Source organism: Palaemon carinicauda, chromosome 30 (assembly GCF_036898095.1).
Source record: "Palaemon carinicauda isolate YSFRI2023 chromosome 30, ASM3689809v2, whole genome shotgun sequence".
NCBI lineage: Eukaryota > Metazoa > Arthropoda > Malacostraca > Decapoda > Palaemonidae > Palaemon > Palaemon carinicauda.
The window spans coordinates 29,366,529-29,383,122 of NC_090754.1; the positions used below are offsets into that span (position 1 = coordinate 29,366,529).

At 45.5% G+C, this 16,594-nt stretch overlaps 1 protein-coding gene across 7 annotated transcripts in view; it reads right to left on the reverse strand.

The window, feature by feature from the left end:
• The window catches only part of LOC137622964 (cytochrome b5 reductase 4), a 200,037-nt gene that overhangs the window by 40,549 nt on the left and 142,894 nt on the right, over positions 1-16,594 (reverse strand). For all 7 annotated transcript variants that reach the window (XM_068353564.1, XM_068353559.1, XM_068353565.1 and 4 more), the window contains 2 exons: positions 12,584-12,722; positions 1,940-2,028 (listed from right to left, as the gene is read on the reverse strand). In XM_068353564.1, the coding sequence (XP_068209665.1) occupies positions 1,940-2,028; positions 12,584-12,722 (228 nt within the window). The remainder of the gene's footprint in view (positions 1-1,939; positions 2,029-12,583; positions 12,723-16,594) is intronic.

The window sequence follows — 16,594 nt, forward strand, 5'->3', positions numbered from 1 at the left end:
TGGGAGGATATCCACTAAAACCTAATTGGAAGGTTCTTTTCTTTTGTTAACATATCGTCCTTTCTGGTTCCGTATAGGGCTGAGGAAGGTGACTCCAACAACCTACTAACAGCTAATCATAGGGACGTAGCATACTGTAGAAGCTGTTAGGGTCTCGGCCAGTACTGCGTTAAAAGAAACTCAGTACTAAGATATGGAAAACCTATCTCCCTAACATGAAGATAATGTAAGCAGTGTTAAACCAGGAACATAAAAAAAAAATAGTTGCCACGATGATTGCTGAGTAGCTTGATGGTAGATGTAATCTTCATGAAAGGTGCTCTGTCAAGCAACTCGCTAGCAGAAGATGTCCGACCAATGTGCAATAGTTGTGGCTGCTGCATCCCCTCAAGAGGGGAACAATAAATTGGCGAAAAACCGTCCTATTACCTCTCTTCTGGGTTTCGCCGATGGCCATACCTTACGAGATGCATACCAATCTCACGATAGAGCAGGGAATGTAAGCCAAGTACTAAGCAGCCACCTCAGTATCCTAGGAAAGGGGTCAAAGGGCCTGTGGCTAAAATCTGTAAAGTAAGAAGGCTCTGACAGGGTTAGACTTTTGAGTTCTTCCTCGAGATGGCTGAGCTCTTCACTGACCAAAATTGCACCTGCATACAAAGAGCCTTACCAAGCTAACCCCAGTGTGTCAGGACACTTCTTTCTTGCTCCTACAGCGGTTATATGAGAAGGCTGTAACATTTACATGCGAGGTGTCAAGTCCTCATCAAATAGCTGCTGGGCCCTCATGTAACACCAAATATCTCTGTGTCAACTTAGACTAAGGGATAGGAAAGAGAAGGTTCCGAACTGGTGTTCGAGACCAGCTAGTACTAGGTTTTGTTACACAGTCTGTGAGACAACAAAGATGACAGAACCACTATCCCTCAAAATTTTGACATGAGGAAGAGCCTGAAACTCTCTTGGTCTTGTCGATGCAGAGAAGAGATAATTTTGAGGGAAAGATCCCTATGATACCGTCAACAGGTTAGCAGGAGGCATGTGCACCACTATGCTGAGAACAAGGACCATCCTACCATAGGACCTAATTCCCAGGATAAGCAAGACTGCTCAAAGCTCACATTGAGCATGGACTAATGGTTGAAGAGGAAGGATCCACACAATAATGAGAGGCCTCTTTTTCTCCTATTCTGTTGCTGAAGCAGAGATGAGAGACAGTCTTCAGACCCTATGATGCTGTGTTAGCATGAAGCATGTGTTTAAAGGCTGCTCATGAATGGCAAAGGCAAGGGACAGTGACATTCCCCTATCAAGCAGGACATTGCCCTGGAGACTGACCATATATACATATGATCAGCACCCAAGCCCCCTCTCCATCCAAGCTAGGACCAAGGAGGGCCAGGCAATGGCTGCTGATGGCTCAGCAGATAGACTTATGGGCTCCCCCAAACTCCCCATCCTTGGCTCAAAAGGATTGCCAGGTTGCAGCTAACAAAGAAACTATTGTGTTTGAGCAGGACTCGAACACCCATCTGGAGTTCACCAGTCAGGGACATTATCACATCATCCACCACAACTTCATACCCTGAGGATAAGTATTCCACCCTGGGACCTAAGTCCTAGGGTAGGCAAAATTGTTTAACGTTTCATTTGAGCATGGAATGTTCCCCTGAGGAAAAGGGACCCATTCTGCTGAATAGTTCTCTGGTCAGAAAGACAAAATTTTTAGGGCCTGCAATAGCGCGCGCACACACACACACACACACACACACACACACACACACACACACACACACACACACACACACACACACACTCTCTCTCTCTCTCTCTCTCTCTCTCTCTCTCTCTCTCTCTCTCTCTCAAAACAAACTGCTTTGATTATGATCTGGTAAGGCATTGAACAGAAAACTAAAATACATTAAAAACAACAATTTACCTTTATAAATAAATAAACATGACATCCAAGCTCTTCTTCAGCCTCAACATTTAATTTTGCAGCCACAGGAGTATATGGTTTACAGACATCTGAAAAAGAATAGAATTCTGGTGATAATTCTATTCTATAATAATAAAGAAATGAGCATAAAAAAAATCTTGAAATATATGTTTGTTTTTATGAATAGAACTTACCTGGCAGTTATATATACATAGCTAATAATCTCTATTTCGGCAGAATTTTTCTAAACGTGGCAACCGCCTTGTGGTGGTTGGGTGGTAACACCCGTTAAAGGGTGGTAGGAGGAATCATTCCCGTTTTCTGTTCTTCAGTTCATCTCTGCCGGCCGGATCGACAACACGTTGGTCCGTCATTAAGAGTTTTTCTTCGCTTTCCCTGCTCGGTGTACCAGTCTGCTTTTTGGTGAAGTACTCTGATTTGGGGTTTTGGTGATCGTGTTTTTTGTTATCTTAGCTTTTTTCCTGTTTTCATTATGAGTGAAAAAAGTCATTACCGTGTCTGTGCGAATGAGGAATGTAAGGTGAGACTACCGAAAATGGCGGTAGACCCTCACACCGTGTGTTTGAATTGTAGGGGTTTTGTTTGTGCCCTTAATAATAGGTGCGGGAATGTAAAGTTTTGGATGAGAAGGATTGGTTGATTATGAAGCGCTATGTGCGTAAACTAGAGCTCGATAGAGTTAGGAGAGCTTCTAGGTCTAAGTCTAAGTCTGTTAGTGGTAAGGAAGACGAACTTAGTGTAGATTTATCTTTTGAACCTATAATTGATTCCTCTTTGGAAGTTGATCCTTCCCTTGAGTTAGTAACTCCTGCACCTCCTACAGGATCCGTATCTGCGGATGACCCTCGGTACGCTAGCCTGGCTGCCGAGTTGAAGGCCATTAAAGAACAACTGGAGGCCTTTAAAGGTAAGGATAGTGAAAGTGCTTGTGTTAGTGCAGTGGAGGTGGCGACTGACCGAACCTGTCATTACCCTAGGCCTAGACCTCTACCAAGCTCCCAGGACCAAGGGAGAAGGTACGTCGATGACCGAAAGGGGGTGAGAGATACGTACCCTCGGTCAACCGTCGCCTCAGACAGTCCTGTTGTCAATTCCCAGGCTGCTCTGGACCGTCACGGAAAAGACATGTCGGATGTGTTGATTTCTTCTCCGAATTCGTCCAGACGTAAATGGAAGTTTGAAGCGTCAAGACCTACTAAGAGGAGATGGAACCGCGACGAACTGTCTCGTTCTTTCTCTCCCGGTTCTAGCAGTTATGAACCTTGTCCGTCGGAGGATGATTTCGACTCCGTGCCTGTGAAAAGGGCGAAGCCTAAGCCTACTGCCGAAGATCCTCCCCCTTCTACGAGTGTTATTCGTCAGCCCTCCCCTTTGGGGCCGTAAGACCCAGCTGATGTTGCTAAATCCTTTATGTCTGTCATGCAGGAACAACTTTTTACGTTAGTGCAAGCATTTAGCCGCCCTCACGCCCAGTCTGATAGACGTAAAGACGACTCGTTACCTATTAAGAAGTCTGCTTCTAAGAAAGAACGGAGTTCTTCTCTAAAGAAACTTCACCCTCTCTACGCCAGGATGAGGAGTGTGTGCTTTCGCAAGGCGATACTTCTTCTCGATACCAGGACGATACGGTTTCTCGTTCTCGATACCGAGATGATTCTTTATCGAACGATGCTGCTTCTCGTTCTCGATGCCAGGACGATACCGCCTCCCGTTCACGATACCAGCACGATACCTCCTCTCGTTCGCTTCGCCACGACGATACCGCCTCTCGTTCACTACGCCAGGACGATATCTCCTCTCGTTCACGACGCCACGACGATACCGACCCTAGTTCTCGACGCCATGACGATACCGCCTCTCGTTCACGACGCCATGACGATACCGCCTCTCGTTCTCGACGCCAGGACGATACCGCCTCTCGCTCTCGACACCAGAACGATTCTGCCTCTCGTTCTCGGTGCCAGGGCGATACCAGCCAGCCTCTTCGGGACGATACTGCCTCTCGTTCCAAGGATTCTTCTAGCGCTGGACTCCAGGTTGCAACCCGTCTTTTGCAGGACGATTCCTTTGATTTGCCCTTGTCGGGTTCTAAGGAACCTTCTTCTCGTTCGAAGGATATTGCAGATGTGGATCAGGACCTCGAGGAGGTTTCTGATGATGATGATAATCCTGCCGACGCTGCAGGAGATTACAAAGTTCTCTCTCGCTCCCTTCTTGAACTTTTTGGAGAGGAATTCCAACCTGCTGCCCCTCAATCTCCTCAGTCCCAATTTAACAGAAAGAAGGCCAAGAAACAGTCGGCCTTCATCAAGATGAAACTGTCGATTTCCGCAAAGAAGGCTCTTACAAAGATTGATGACTGGATGAAGGAGCAGAGACAAGCAGTTAAGACTTCCTTCTCGTTTCCACCAGCTCATCTTGCTTCAAAAGCGGGTATGTGGTATGCAACTGGGGAACCTTTGGGTCTGGGAGTGCCTTCCTCCTCCAAGGGTGACTTCTCTGGCTTAGTGGACTCTGCTAGAAGGCATGCTCTCAACTCAGCCAAGGTCATGTGGTCGATGTCGGAGCTGGATCATCTCGTCAAAGGTATTTTTTAGAGCCTTTGAGGATTTTAGTTTTCTAGACTGGTCGCTTGGGACTCTGGCAAGGAAAACTGACCAGATGGAAGGATCTAGGGACCTTACCAGTATTATGTCCTGTTTGGACAATGCCCTCAGAGATGGAGGCGAATGAGTTGGCTGCGCTGTTCTCAGCTGGGATCCTAAAGAAGAGAGCCCTGCTTTGCTCTTTTGCTTCTAGGTCTGTTACCATTGCACAAAAGTCTGAGCTTCTTTACGCCCCCCTCTCTCAACATCTTTTTCCCGAGTCCCTGGTTAATGACATTACGCTTTCTCTGGCCCAAAAAGCCACCCAAGACCTTTTATCTCGTTCAGCTCGTAAGCCCTTGGCAGCCACTCCTTCTTCGAAACGGGAGGAAAGGAGATTCCAGCAGCCCTTTCGGGGCAGGACTACTTCTTCAAGACCAGATTTTAGAGGAAGAAGGCAAGAATCAGGACCAAGATCTACCAGGGGTTCTTTCAGACCTCGCTCCAGAAAATGAAGTTCGTCTCCTCCAGACAGTAGGCGCAAGACTGTCAGGTTTTTGGCAGTCTTGGAAGAGGAGAGGGGCGGACACCTGGTCCCTCTCAGTCATCAAGGAAGGATACAAGATCCCCTTTCTGAAAAAACCTCCTCTCGCAGATGCTCAACTGGCCTTAGTAGCCCGGTACTCAGATCCGGGGAAACAGAAGGCCCTAATAGACCTTGTTGACCAAATGCTAGACAAGGGAGCGATAGAACCGGTTCGGGATCTATCCTCCCCAGGCTTTTACAATCGCCTGTTTCTGGTCCCCAAGAACTCGGGCGGATATAGACCCGTCCTGGATGTCAGCTCTCTCAACGTCTTTGTGGAGAAGACAAAGTTCTCCATGGAGACGACTCAGTTGGTGCTGGCATCAGTACGTCCAGGGGACTGGATGGTGTCCCTCGACTTGCAGGACGCGTATTTCCATGTCCCCATCCATCCAACTTCAAGGAAGTACCTGAGATTTGTAATGCAGGGCAAGTGCTTCCAATTCAGAGCTCTTTGCTTCGGTCTCAGCACGGCTCCTCAAGTCTTCACCAGGATAATGGCGAATGTGTCAGGCTGGCTGCATCAGGAGGGGATAAGGATATCCTTCTATCTAGACGATTGGCTGATTTGTTCACGATCGAGGGAGAAATGTCTGGAGGATTTACGGAAGTCTTTTATGATGGCTCAAGATCTAGGCCTGGTCATCAACAGGGAGAAGTCTCAGATCAGACCAAATCAGACTATTCTCTATTTGGGGATAGTTCTGAATTCAGTTCTTTTTCGGGCTTCTCCCTCTCAGGAAAGACAGACCAAGTGTCTCGTAAAAGTCAGAACTTTCCTGGACAAGAAGAGGTGCTCAGCGAAGGAGTGGATGAGTTTGCTGGGGACTCTATCCTCCCTCGAACAGTTTGCCTCTCTGGGAGACTCCACCTAAGGCCTCTTCAGCACTTTCTTTCGAAGACGTGGAACAGAAAGACGCAGGAAGACTCCTTTTCCTTCCCCATTCCAACAGAAGTCAAGAATCTTCTGAAGTGGTGGCTGGACCCAACCTTTGTTAGGGGAAGGGATCTCCTTACACAAGAAGAACCCAGACCTAGTGTTGTTTTCAGACGCATCAGAGTCAGGTTGGGGGGCAACAATAGGAAGCAAGGAGGTCTCAGGCTATTGGGAAGGAATTCAGCTGGGATGGCACATCAACAACAAGGAGCTGATGGCCATTTTTCTGGGGCTAAAGGCCTTCAAAGACTTGGTGTCTGGGAAGATTGTGGAGGTCAACTCAGACAACACCACAGCTCTTGCTTACATCAGGAAGCAACGAGGGACTCACTCTCTATCTCTGTTCGAGACAGCAAGAGAGCTCCTTCTTTGGGCGAAGGAGAACAGGATAAGCCTGCTGACGAGGTTTGTTCAGGGACAGAAGAATGTGAGGGCGGACATGCTCAGCAGGAAAGGGCAGGTCCTTCCCACAGAATGGACCCTCAACCAACAGGTCTGTCAGAGTCTCTGGAGGCTGTGGGGGAGACCCCTCATCGATCTTTTCGCCTCCAACTTATCCAAGAGGATCCCCATCTATTGCTCCCTAGTTCCGGACAAGGAGGCAATAGCAGTAGACGCCTTTTTGATGGATTGGATGGGGATGGACACTTATGCTTTTCCCCCGTTCAAGATCATCAATCCGGTAGTCAGGAAATTCGCTCTCCTCGATTTGGGACGAATGATCCTGATAGCTCCGTTCTGGCCGATGAGGGAATGGTTCACGGAGGTGGTGGACTTGTTGATGGACTTTCCAAGAAGCCTCCCTGCAAGTTCAAATCTGCTCAGACAACCCCACTTCGAGAGATATCATCAAAACCCCCTCGCTCTCAATCTGACTGCCTTCAGACTATCGAGAAGCTCGTCAGATCGAGAGGCTTTTCAGCGCAAGCTGCGAAAGCTATCGCCAGAGCGAGGAGGGTCTCTTCACAGAGGGTCTACCAGTCCAAGTGGGAGACTTTTAGAGCTTGGTGTAGGAAGCACAAAATTTCCTCATCCACTACCTCTGTGAGCCAGATTGCGGATTTCTTGTTGTACCTCAGGCAGGACGTTAAGCTGGCTGTGTCCACTATCAAGGGGTACAAAAGTATGCTCTCTTCTGTCTGTCGGCATAGAGGCTTGGACTTGTCTCGCGATAAGGACTTACATGACCTCTTGAAGTCTTTTGAGACAACCAAGCAGGCCCAGTTAAAGCCCCCTTCTTGGAACCTTGATGTGATTCTTAAATTTCTGTGCACCAAGAGATTTGAGCCCATCTCACAGGCTCCCCTTAGAGAGGTTACCAAGAAAACCCTCTTTCCTTTGGCCTTAGCAACAGCTAAAAGAGTTAGTGAAGTCCATGCAATTGAAAAACAGGTAGGCTTCAATCTGAATGGGGCAGTTTGTGCCTTAAGATTAGGCTTTCTCGCTAAGAACGAGAATCCTTCTAAGCCCTGGCCACGGACCTTTGAGGTTCCTAACTTGACCAACCTAGTGGGTCAAGAGCAAGAGAGGCTCCTCTGTCCAGTACGAGCCCTCAAGACCTATTTGTCTCGCACGAAAAATGTGAGAGGCTCTTCTAGCTCCCTGTGGTGTTCTGTGAAAGATCCTCTGAAGCCCCTTTCCAAGAACACTTTGTCTTTTTTCCTGAGGGAAGTTATAAGAGAAGCGCATCTCTTGCGTGAGGAGGAACACTTCGGACTTTTAAAAGTGCAAGCTCACGAAGTGAGAGCCATTGCGACCTCGCTTGCTTACTGCAAGAACATGTCGCTCCGTCAAATTATGGATGCGACATTCTGGAGGAGCAACTCTGTGTTTGCCTCTCATTACCTCAAAGAGGTGAGAGTGGATTATGAGAAATGCTATACCTTGGGCCCATACGTAGCTACGGCTTCTGTATTAGGCAAAGGAGTTACTACCTCCCCTCAACCTTAGTTTTGTATACTTGTGCGTAGGTTGGTGTTTTTTTTTATTGGTTGTCTGAGGACTTCGACTTGTGTATAGTCACCTCAGTCTAGTTAGATAATTTTTATCTACTTTGCAAAAGTTAGGTGGTTGGTTTGGTAAGGTTGCAGTTTTATTTTGGGCAATAGGTAGTCCTGAAGTCTAGTCAGATTGTTGGTCTCATCCCGTTGACAGACTCGATTGAGTGTTTTCAGCACTGCAGGTCACATCCTGGCTGACGCTCCTAAGGGAAAGCGACTCAAGAGGCAGGAACCTTTGAAGTCAGCTACCTTAGCAGGTAAGGAATCAAGGTGTTTATTTATCCTACAGCTTTTTTGGTTGTTTCCCCAACGATGTTTACTGTCTATCACCCTCCTCCAAGTGTGTTAATCAGCTATGTATATATAACTGCCAGGTAAGTTCTATTCATAAAAAAGGGATTTTGACGAAGGAAAAATATTTCTGGGGAGAGACCTGTGGCGCCCGGTGAAAAGGGGTCCTTCTAATACACTTTTCTGATAAAATCTTCCAATTATACCAGAGAAAGATAAAAGCATGGAATGCAGAGGTTACTACCCTCGCGCGAGCACCTTGTGGGTGTCGTGTATAAAGCAAAGGCGCGTGAAAGCCACTATTCACAGGCTGTCTTCCATTTAGTTAATTCCTTCGTCAAAGGGATGGGCCGATACAGAGGCACCAGCCAAGCTACCAGAGCCACGCCACCCACGCCCTGACGCGAGCGCCATCTGAACAACATCCTTCTAATTTGGACTTGCTAGCGTGTTTGTATATTGTTGTGCTCTCGGCTTTTTTCACTCTTGTGGATTTATTTCGTTATGACCGAAGCTCCATCTTCACCCATTCCAATGTTAAGTACCATAGTTTGTTTTGACAGCTTTTTGTAGTACCGGGCTTTTGTCATCTACCCAGTATAGTCTGTTTTATCACTAACGTCTGGGCCCGTCCGCGTCCTCGGCGGCCATTGTTTTTTCCCTTGTCTTGCTGGGAGTTCATCTTAGTCTTGCCCGTTTTGTGCTCTGTCACTTAGGTTCTTGGTTAAGTCCCTGGCCTTATGCCTTTTTGAACCATCATTATTATTATCGTTATTAATTCCCTTGGTACTTTTTGCTAGCAAGTCCAATCTGCGAACAAGAATAACGTTCTAGCTTTATTATAGTTTAGTACCCGCCCCCCGAGGCGTTCATCAGTCGACTATTTCCCTTTAATTTAGGTTTTAGCAGACGTTATTCTTCGTTCGTAGTCTTGTATTTGATGTTACAATTTTATTATTATACGCTTATAATAGTGTTGTGTGCTTATTAGGTCCTGATTTTGTAACCCCGGGAGCGAGAGATTGGGGTTCCCGTTTTCTGTTCTCAGTCACGAGTTACCCCTTTCTCTCGTTTTCTTTCTTAACCTCAGGTGGGTAAGCGGATTTCCCGTTTTCCGTTTTGTGCATTCAACGAGTTCTCCCTCCCCCACCTCTCCCTCTACGGGTGTATGATAGCTTACGAGTTATTTAGTTTATGGTTACTATTCAATAGTTAGCGTTATTTAATAGGTTCCGAGTTCCGTCCTCTCCCCGTTACGTCTTGGGAGTAGTTCTGAACATTTTTCCACTCCGCCTTGAGTTCTACTCCGCCATGAGGGATTCTCAATGAGTTTGGAACTATTGTTATATATTGTTTAAATACAACCCTCTGGGACGGCCTTCATATTGTTTAGATACGACCCTCCGGTGGCCCTTACTCCGGTCTCAGGCCACGGCCATATCCACACAAATATCCATTGTTATTCGCCGGAGATCGCCAATACGCTTAACTATTATATTAGCCTTAGCCTTTAGCTACGGCTTGTGTTTTATAAATTTCACAATTGAATTATTATTCACAATTAAATTATTCAGGACCTTTCATCGACCTCCGGCTTCACCGGAGATCGCCAATACGCTTAACTATTATATTAGCCTTAGCCTTTAGCTACGGCTTGTGTTTTATATTTATTTTACGGGCCTGTCACTGCTTCCCCGACCCTCAGAGGTTCGGCAGATTGCTTTAGATTATTTATTCTTATTTCATTATTATCCCTTTTATAATGATACAGTCCCATTGCCATTGCTCCGGCTCACTCCGGTGCAGGAACTTTTATATTTAATGTATTTTAATATGGAGCTCCGGCTCTCACTAACTGAATTCTCTTAAGCACGCATGTTGCATTACACTAAGCTCTGTTGGTAGATTTTTAATCCCTTACCAGAGTCTCAAGGAACATCCAGTCTTATGTCTCCTTTCTTTTACAGAAGGTCCGTTGTACTGCCCAAGGATGCCCTGCCTCGTTCAACGACCCCGTTGGGCATGACCTCTGTCGGTCACACGCACATTGCGCCATCTCCTTTATCCGGGAACCGGGACAAGCCTCTTATATGGTTTGGTTCCCGGATTTGTGCTCGCTCTGTTACGAGTTGTCCTCAATACTCCTGAACGATGATGTAAGTGGGTTTTCCTTTTGTTCCTTGTTTATCTTTTGCAGACATTAATTTGACCATTAATATTACATACATGGTATATTTCGGAGAGCGATCCCTCTCCTGCATCACTAATCACTACAAATCTTTCAGGCCGATGATGACTCTCTTCGGTCAGCAAGGGCTGCTCTTCGTCCTTGGGTGTCGGGCTTCGGCAGGAATGCCCCGTCTGGCGCACCCTATCTCCTCGATGGAGACATGGCCTCCCGTCTCTTCCCAGGCTCGACAACTGCAGCAGTCTCTCCGGAAGTTGCTGCCCCCTTAATTGAAGAAGTCAGAGCAACCATTTCCGCGGAGGACGAACCCCTCTTACCGCTGGACGTGGCAGATCTAGATATAGACGTAGAACCCATGGACAAGCAGGTAAGTGGTGCCGAGTTGGTGGAAACCCTTTTCTCTCCTACTCCTTCTTCTACCTCTTCCTTTCTCGGTTTTGATAAGCCTAAGGCTTCTCCTCGGGATCCCTCTGTCCCCGTACGACCCAAGGTGAAGCCACTACGTACTTATAAGTCTTCAGCTTTGCCAGTATCAACGTCACCGGTCCCCGGACCCTTGACGGCTCCTGATGTTCATATTGCTCCCCGTAAAACTGCGACTCCTAAGAAGTCCAAGTCTACCAAATCCAAGACACCACCAACGGGTGGCTTTCAGGTACCCTTCTTCCCCGTCGAACTGGTCAGGGATATCGTCAGAGAACAAATTCAACATCAGTCTGGGGCGATGACAGAGCTTAAGGATATGGTGGCTACTCTGATCCGCTCCGGAACTCAGATTCCTCCTCCTTCAGCCCCAGACGCATCGAAGCTACCTCCCTTCGATAAAAACAATCCTTGGCGGTTTGCCTTGCATGCCCCATTCTTAGATGGTTCCCTAACTCCTCAGACTTGCATCAGACACAGACAACAAATCCTGCTCCTATATCACTCTTCTTAGGAAGACTTTATTTCTAACAGCTTTGGCCTCGGGGGCTAGAATCTCAGAACTAGCAGCTCTCTCACGAAACTCGGAAAACATCGATTTCCTCCCTTCAGGCTAAAAATGAGGACCCCCAAAATAGGTGGTCCCCTTGGAAGATTATTCCTCTTCTCTAAGATACTTCTCTATGTCCAATCACTACTCTCAGGGCCTTTTTAGCTAGGACTGCAACCCGATCGTCTGGCCCCTTGTTTATCAGAGAACAAGGAGGTACCATTTCCATTCAGGGTATTAGGCAACAGATCCTATACTTCATTAAACAAGCCAATCCGGGATCATTTCCCCATGCTCATGATATCCGGTCAGTAGCTACCTCCATCAATTATTTCCAAAATATGGATTTTGACGACCTTAAAAAGTACACGGGTTGGAAATCTCCTATGGTCTTCAAATGCCACTATCTAAAGAACTTACAGGCCCTTAAATAACTAACGGTTGCAGCTGGGAGCCGTATCTCTCCCCAGTGATCTCTTGTTCTTCCTTTCATCCATCTCTTTTCTTCTCCCTCCTAACAAAGTTTTATGAATACTTACCTGGCAGTTATATACATTCGAAGGCCCACCCACCTCCCCTCAGGAGACAGGTCGGGCATAGATGAACTGAAGAACAGAAAACGGGAATGATTCCTCCTACCACCCTTTAACGGGTGTTACCACCCAACCACCACAAGGCGGTTGCCACGTTTAGAAAAATTCTGCCGAAATAGAGATTATTAGCTATGTATATATAACTGCCAGGTAAGTATTCATAAAACTTTGTTTTATCATAAAAACTCCATTTCTATCTTTAACAAATCATCAATGGTGTGTTGCAAAGAAACCCAATGAAAATCCTGAAAGAAGTACTGTGTAGTAACTTTTATCCAAATTACATTACTACATTGTTATATCATTATAATTTGTCATAATACCTGTTACACAATATTGTACAAAGTGGATAGTGTGAAGTTGGTTGGTAAATTTTCAAATGTAACAGAAGAAAAAACCTTTGTTCATAAGATTACAACAAAAATAAATGAAATAAACTTGATACTATACAGCAATAAATAATTTCTTACCTTTTCCTGGTATCCTTATGTACACATGGTAACCAATAGGCACTGGCAAATATGTAAATTTAGGCACTTCTAAGACAAACAATCGGGTATCGTGTGTTACATTACTCTTCTTCGCTAGGGTGCATTCTACATACTCGATCTGAAAATGAATGAAATTAGTTACCAGGATCTGCGAAACAAATCAACTTCTACAGAGCTGGACCACATAAATCCAGGAAGGAAGAAGTAAACCTAAGTGATAAAAAACTAAAGATAAAGAATTGCTATAAATAGAAATGATCAAATCTGTGCTTATTAAAAACATTAAAATCTTAAAATAAGAGAAACTCTCAGAATACGATAAAATGTCTGAATATTCAGTGGACAAATTACAAATTTTTGAATTATTTTGCATATTTTAAACTGTACAAACCTGAGTCCTTTAAAACTTTTAACAAGGTGGTGGTAGTTGTTAGCAGGTGGAGGGTAGGACCTATCCAACTGACAGGTAATCGAGTACTTGCTTTGACCTTAAACCAAGGACTTGCAGGGCAATTGAGGTACAAGGTGTAACAAATGTTAAAAAAAGTATTTGATTTCCTCCTACATTTCTATGAACCACCGCTGATGTTTATATTGTTTCTAGTCCAGGAGCTCAATTTACTTGACCTTTACAAGTTAAATTTAAAAAATTAAAAATATTCTCATTTTCTTTCCCTTCAGAAACACATACCCTTAATAAGTATAGGAAGGAATATTCAAGTGGTAATTGGTAACTGGGGTGCCAGTCTCTGTCTCTTCAGTTTCTCAGTTGAGTCAGTACCAAGTGGACCTTCTCCAAATTGTTTGCTTGTTACTGCACACTGAGATGTCTTCCCTTGCTTATGTTAACAATTACTGCGTGGAGTGTGCTGGAGACTCGTGCCTCGTGTTTGGAAGTTCACCACCCATTCCTTTGGTGTATCGTGTCATGGGCAATACTGTGATCTAAACAACTATTGTGAAAAGTGCGTTTCCCTCATGGTGCCTCTCACAGGAAAGTATTTTTCAGTGGCTACCGATCATGTTAATAGTGGAAGTGCAAAAGGAAACTTTTTATTAGTTCAGGGGAAAATCCTGGGAAGGCTAAGCCAGTCAATTAAAGATGGGATGAGAATGATAGTGACCTTTAGACATTCCCATATTCAGCCAACTTTTGACAATGATGAGCCTCATAAGCTCTTGACATTGCTAGCAGCCTTTGTTAAAGGTCACTTAAGTCTCCTAAATCAGTAATTCTGGTCCTACTTGCCCAGTTGCCAACCTAACACTCTGCTATCTGAAACGGGATCCAGCCCATCCATGTTAAATGAAACTTGATCAGAATCATTTGCTAATGTAAACGTACAATATGTCATCCCATCCACATATGAAATACAAGGTTGCTTATGAGCAAATACTTTAGTGAGTAGGGAGATACAAACTACCAACTCAGTCTTCTGCCTCACAACCTGATTTTCTAAAAGAACAACTAGGGTTACAGGAATCTGAGGGTTGGGCAGCAGAAGGGTCTAACGTAAATAAATATTTGAGGCGCCAAAAGAGGATCTCGAATCTGTAAGGTGCTGTGCCACATCTGGGCCCTTACTAAAAAATTACTAATGCCACCACACCTGACTTGAGAAGTAAGGTTAGGAAAGTAACCAGACCGGCAAGAGAAGCCTCATTAGTCTTCCGACTATTTAAAAATGAAGTTAACATCACCTAGACTACTGTATATGGAACGATCTCGAACCTTGTCGGTTCAGACGTCTCACTATCGCTTCGATGTCCCAGATCATCCTGAGGAGGCCTGATCTCTATGGAAACAGTTTCCCCAACCTCAACAGGACTACCATGACTTCCAAAAGGTAGATGAGAATGGCCTTGGGTAGAGATGACCAAGTCCCTTGGGCTTTCCTCTGATGGGAGTGAACTCCCCATTCTTCCAATGAGGCATCCATGCGGATGATCTTCGATAGTCGAGGTAGTTGCAAGGGCACGGTCCTCAATAGGCTTTTGGCCTTCGACCATGGGTTGAGAAGCGATCAAGGTAAGACCGATATCGGTCATTTTAGATCTCTTTGAGCGTTTGATGCGTATCTTCTCCAAACTCTTAACGCATCTTTCAGCTGTCACTACTGTGAACTGGAGAGAAATCAGTACTCTTTCCTGTTAGCGTCTTGAAATCCTGACTGATTACCGTAGTCTCTTGACCGACCCTGCGATCTCCTTCTACATGCCTAAGGGAAAGAAACTGTGGGATGTTGTTGAACAGACCGAGGAAAAAGTCTAGACTTTTTTGTCTTCCTTTTAGGTTGGGGACCCACATCTGCGGAAGACTTCCTCTTTGAAGAGATTCCCCACTTCTGGAGAAGGCTCGTATTCTCCGTGGTGGTTTTCTCAATCACCTCTTTGACTACCTCGTTTGGAAAGAGGTCTTTACCCCAGATGTTGGAAGATATCAGCTTCCTGGGTTCATGTTTCACTGTTGCAGCAGCGAACACGAACTCCCTACAGGCTCTCCTAGCCTTCATAAAGGCATATAGGTCTCTTACTAAGGTGGCCATATGCATTTTGGCCAAGACCATGAGCATGTCTGGGGTACTTTGATGGGCTAAACACATCTCTATGCAGTTTTGTAGGAATAAGGAGGCTGCAAGTCTCTCCTTTGTCTCTTGTTCCTTGCACAAAAGAAACCCAGAAAGTTTAGGGAGATTCTCGCTAAACTGTCGTCCAGCGATGTCCACGTCTAGTCTCCCTACTGAAAAGGTTAAGTGGACTTCCTTCCAATCCTTCTCCTGCATGGGTAAGGCTAGTGACAGAGGCTTGCACTCCTCAAGTGCAGGACATGGTTTGCCTGCCTCCACTGCCTTGGCAACAGATTTAAATGCCTTCCACATAAAGGGGAATGATATTGAACCAGGAGCAAGAAAGGTAGGGTGTCTCTTACTTAGTGAAAACACTTTAGACACCGAGTAACCCACCTTTCTCAGGCTACTTGACAAGATAGCCTGTGCCTTATCATGGTCGAGAACCATGACTTCCTTCGGTTCTGTTTCTTTTCCTGACGTTGGTTCATGCCTCAGTCGAATGAAGCAATTAGGGAAAGCATTAAAGCTTGGCCAAAATTGGATTTCGTCTAAAGGAACAGCTCCCATCTTCTCTGAGATGTAGAGTTTGCCGTCTAAAATCGGCATGAGGTCCGTGTACCTCCAGGGATTGGTTTTGGAGCATGTCGGGAGGTCTTGGTCTCTGGGTCGCTTGTATGACCCTTGGGAGGCGACAAGTGGAGCTTAACGGAGCTCTATCTTGAGTTTCGCTTCCTCCGTTTCACCTTGTTTGTGAAAGTTTTGCATTATACCCGTAAGATGGGCCAGTAACTGGTCCATTTTGTCTAATAGAGGGGTAGAATGTGAAGACGTCAAGGTTAACGGCTCCCAAGCCGGCACAGACGGAAGCAATTCCGACACGACATTGTCAACTTCTTCCCGGGGAGCCTTCCTGCCTCTGTCCCGATGGCTATCTGGACGCAGAGAGGTGCGAATCGTGCCTGGGGCACCACTATTTCACTACTTGCTTTCGGGAATAGTAAGCTACGCATCCTATCGTTAGGTAGGTATGGTCCCGGAGAGATCTTTTGGAACCCTCTTACCCATTTGCGTAGTTTCTTACGTGCCGCATCCTTAGACTCCATTGACTTGGGATTATCAAAACCTTCCGACACTAATGTCTGACAGATATTGCAAACTTGGGGGTCCCAATATTGCAAGGATTCGGAAATAATATTGCAGGGGGCATGAAACCTGCATGCATTATGACTGTAAAAGTGCTTACTCTTAATATTACAGAAGACTGCAGCACATTTCATCTGGGGTTCCTCCTGTAAAGAAAGGAAAGCAGAATGAGTATACAATTGATTATCTCACCTGATAAGCAATATGTACTGTAATAGTCATCTTTTAATTATTATAGCTTAGGATAGTAAGCTAGAAAGGAATAGTGGGAGACACA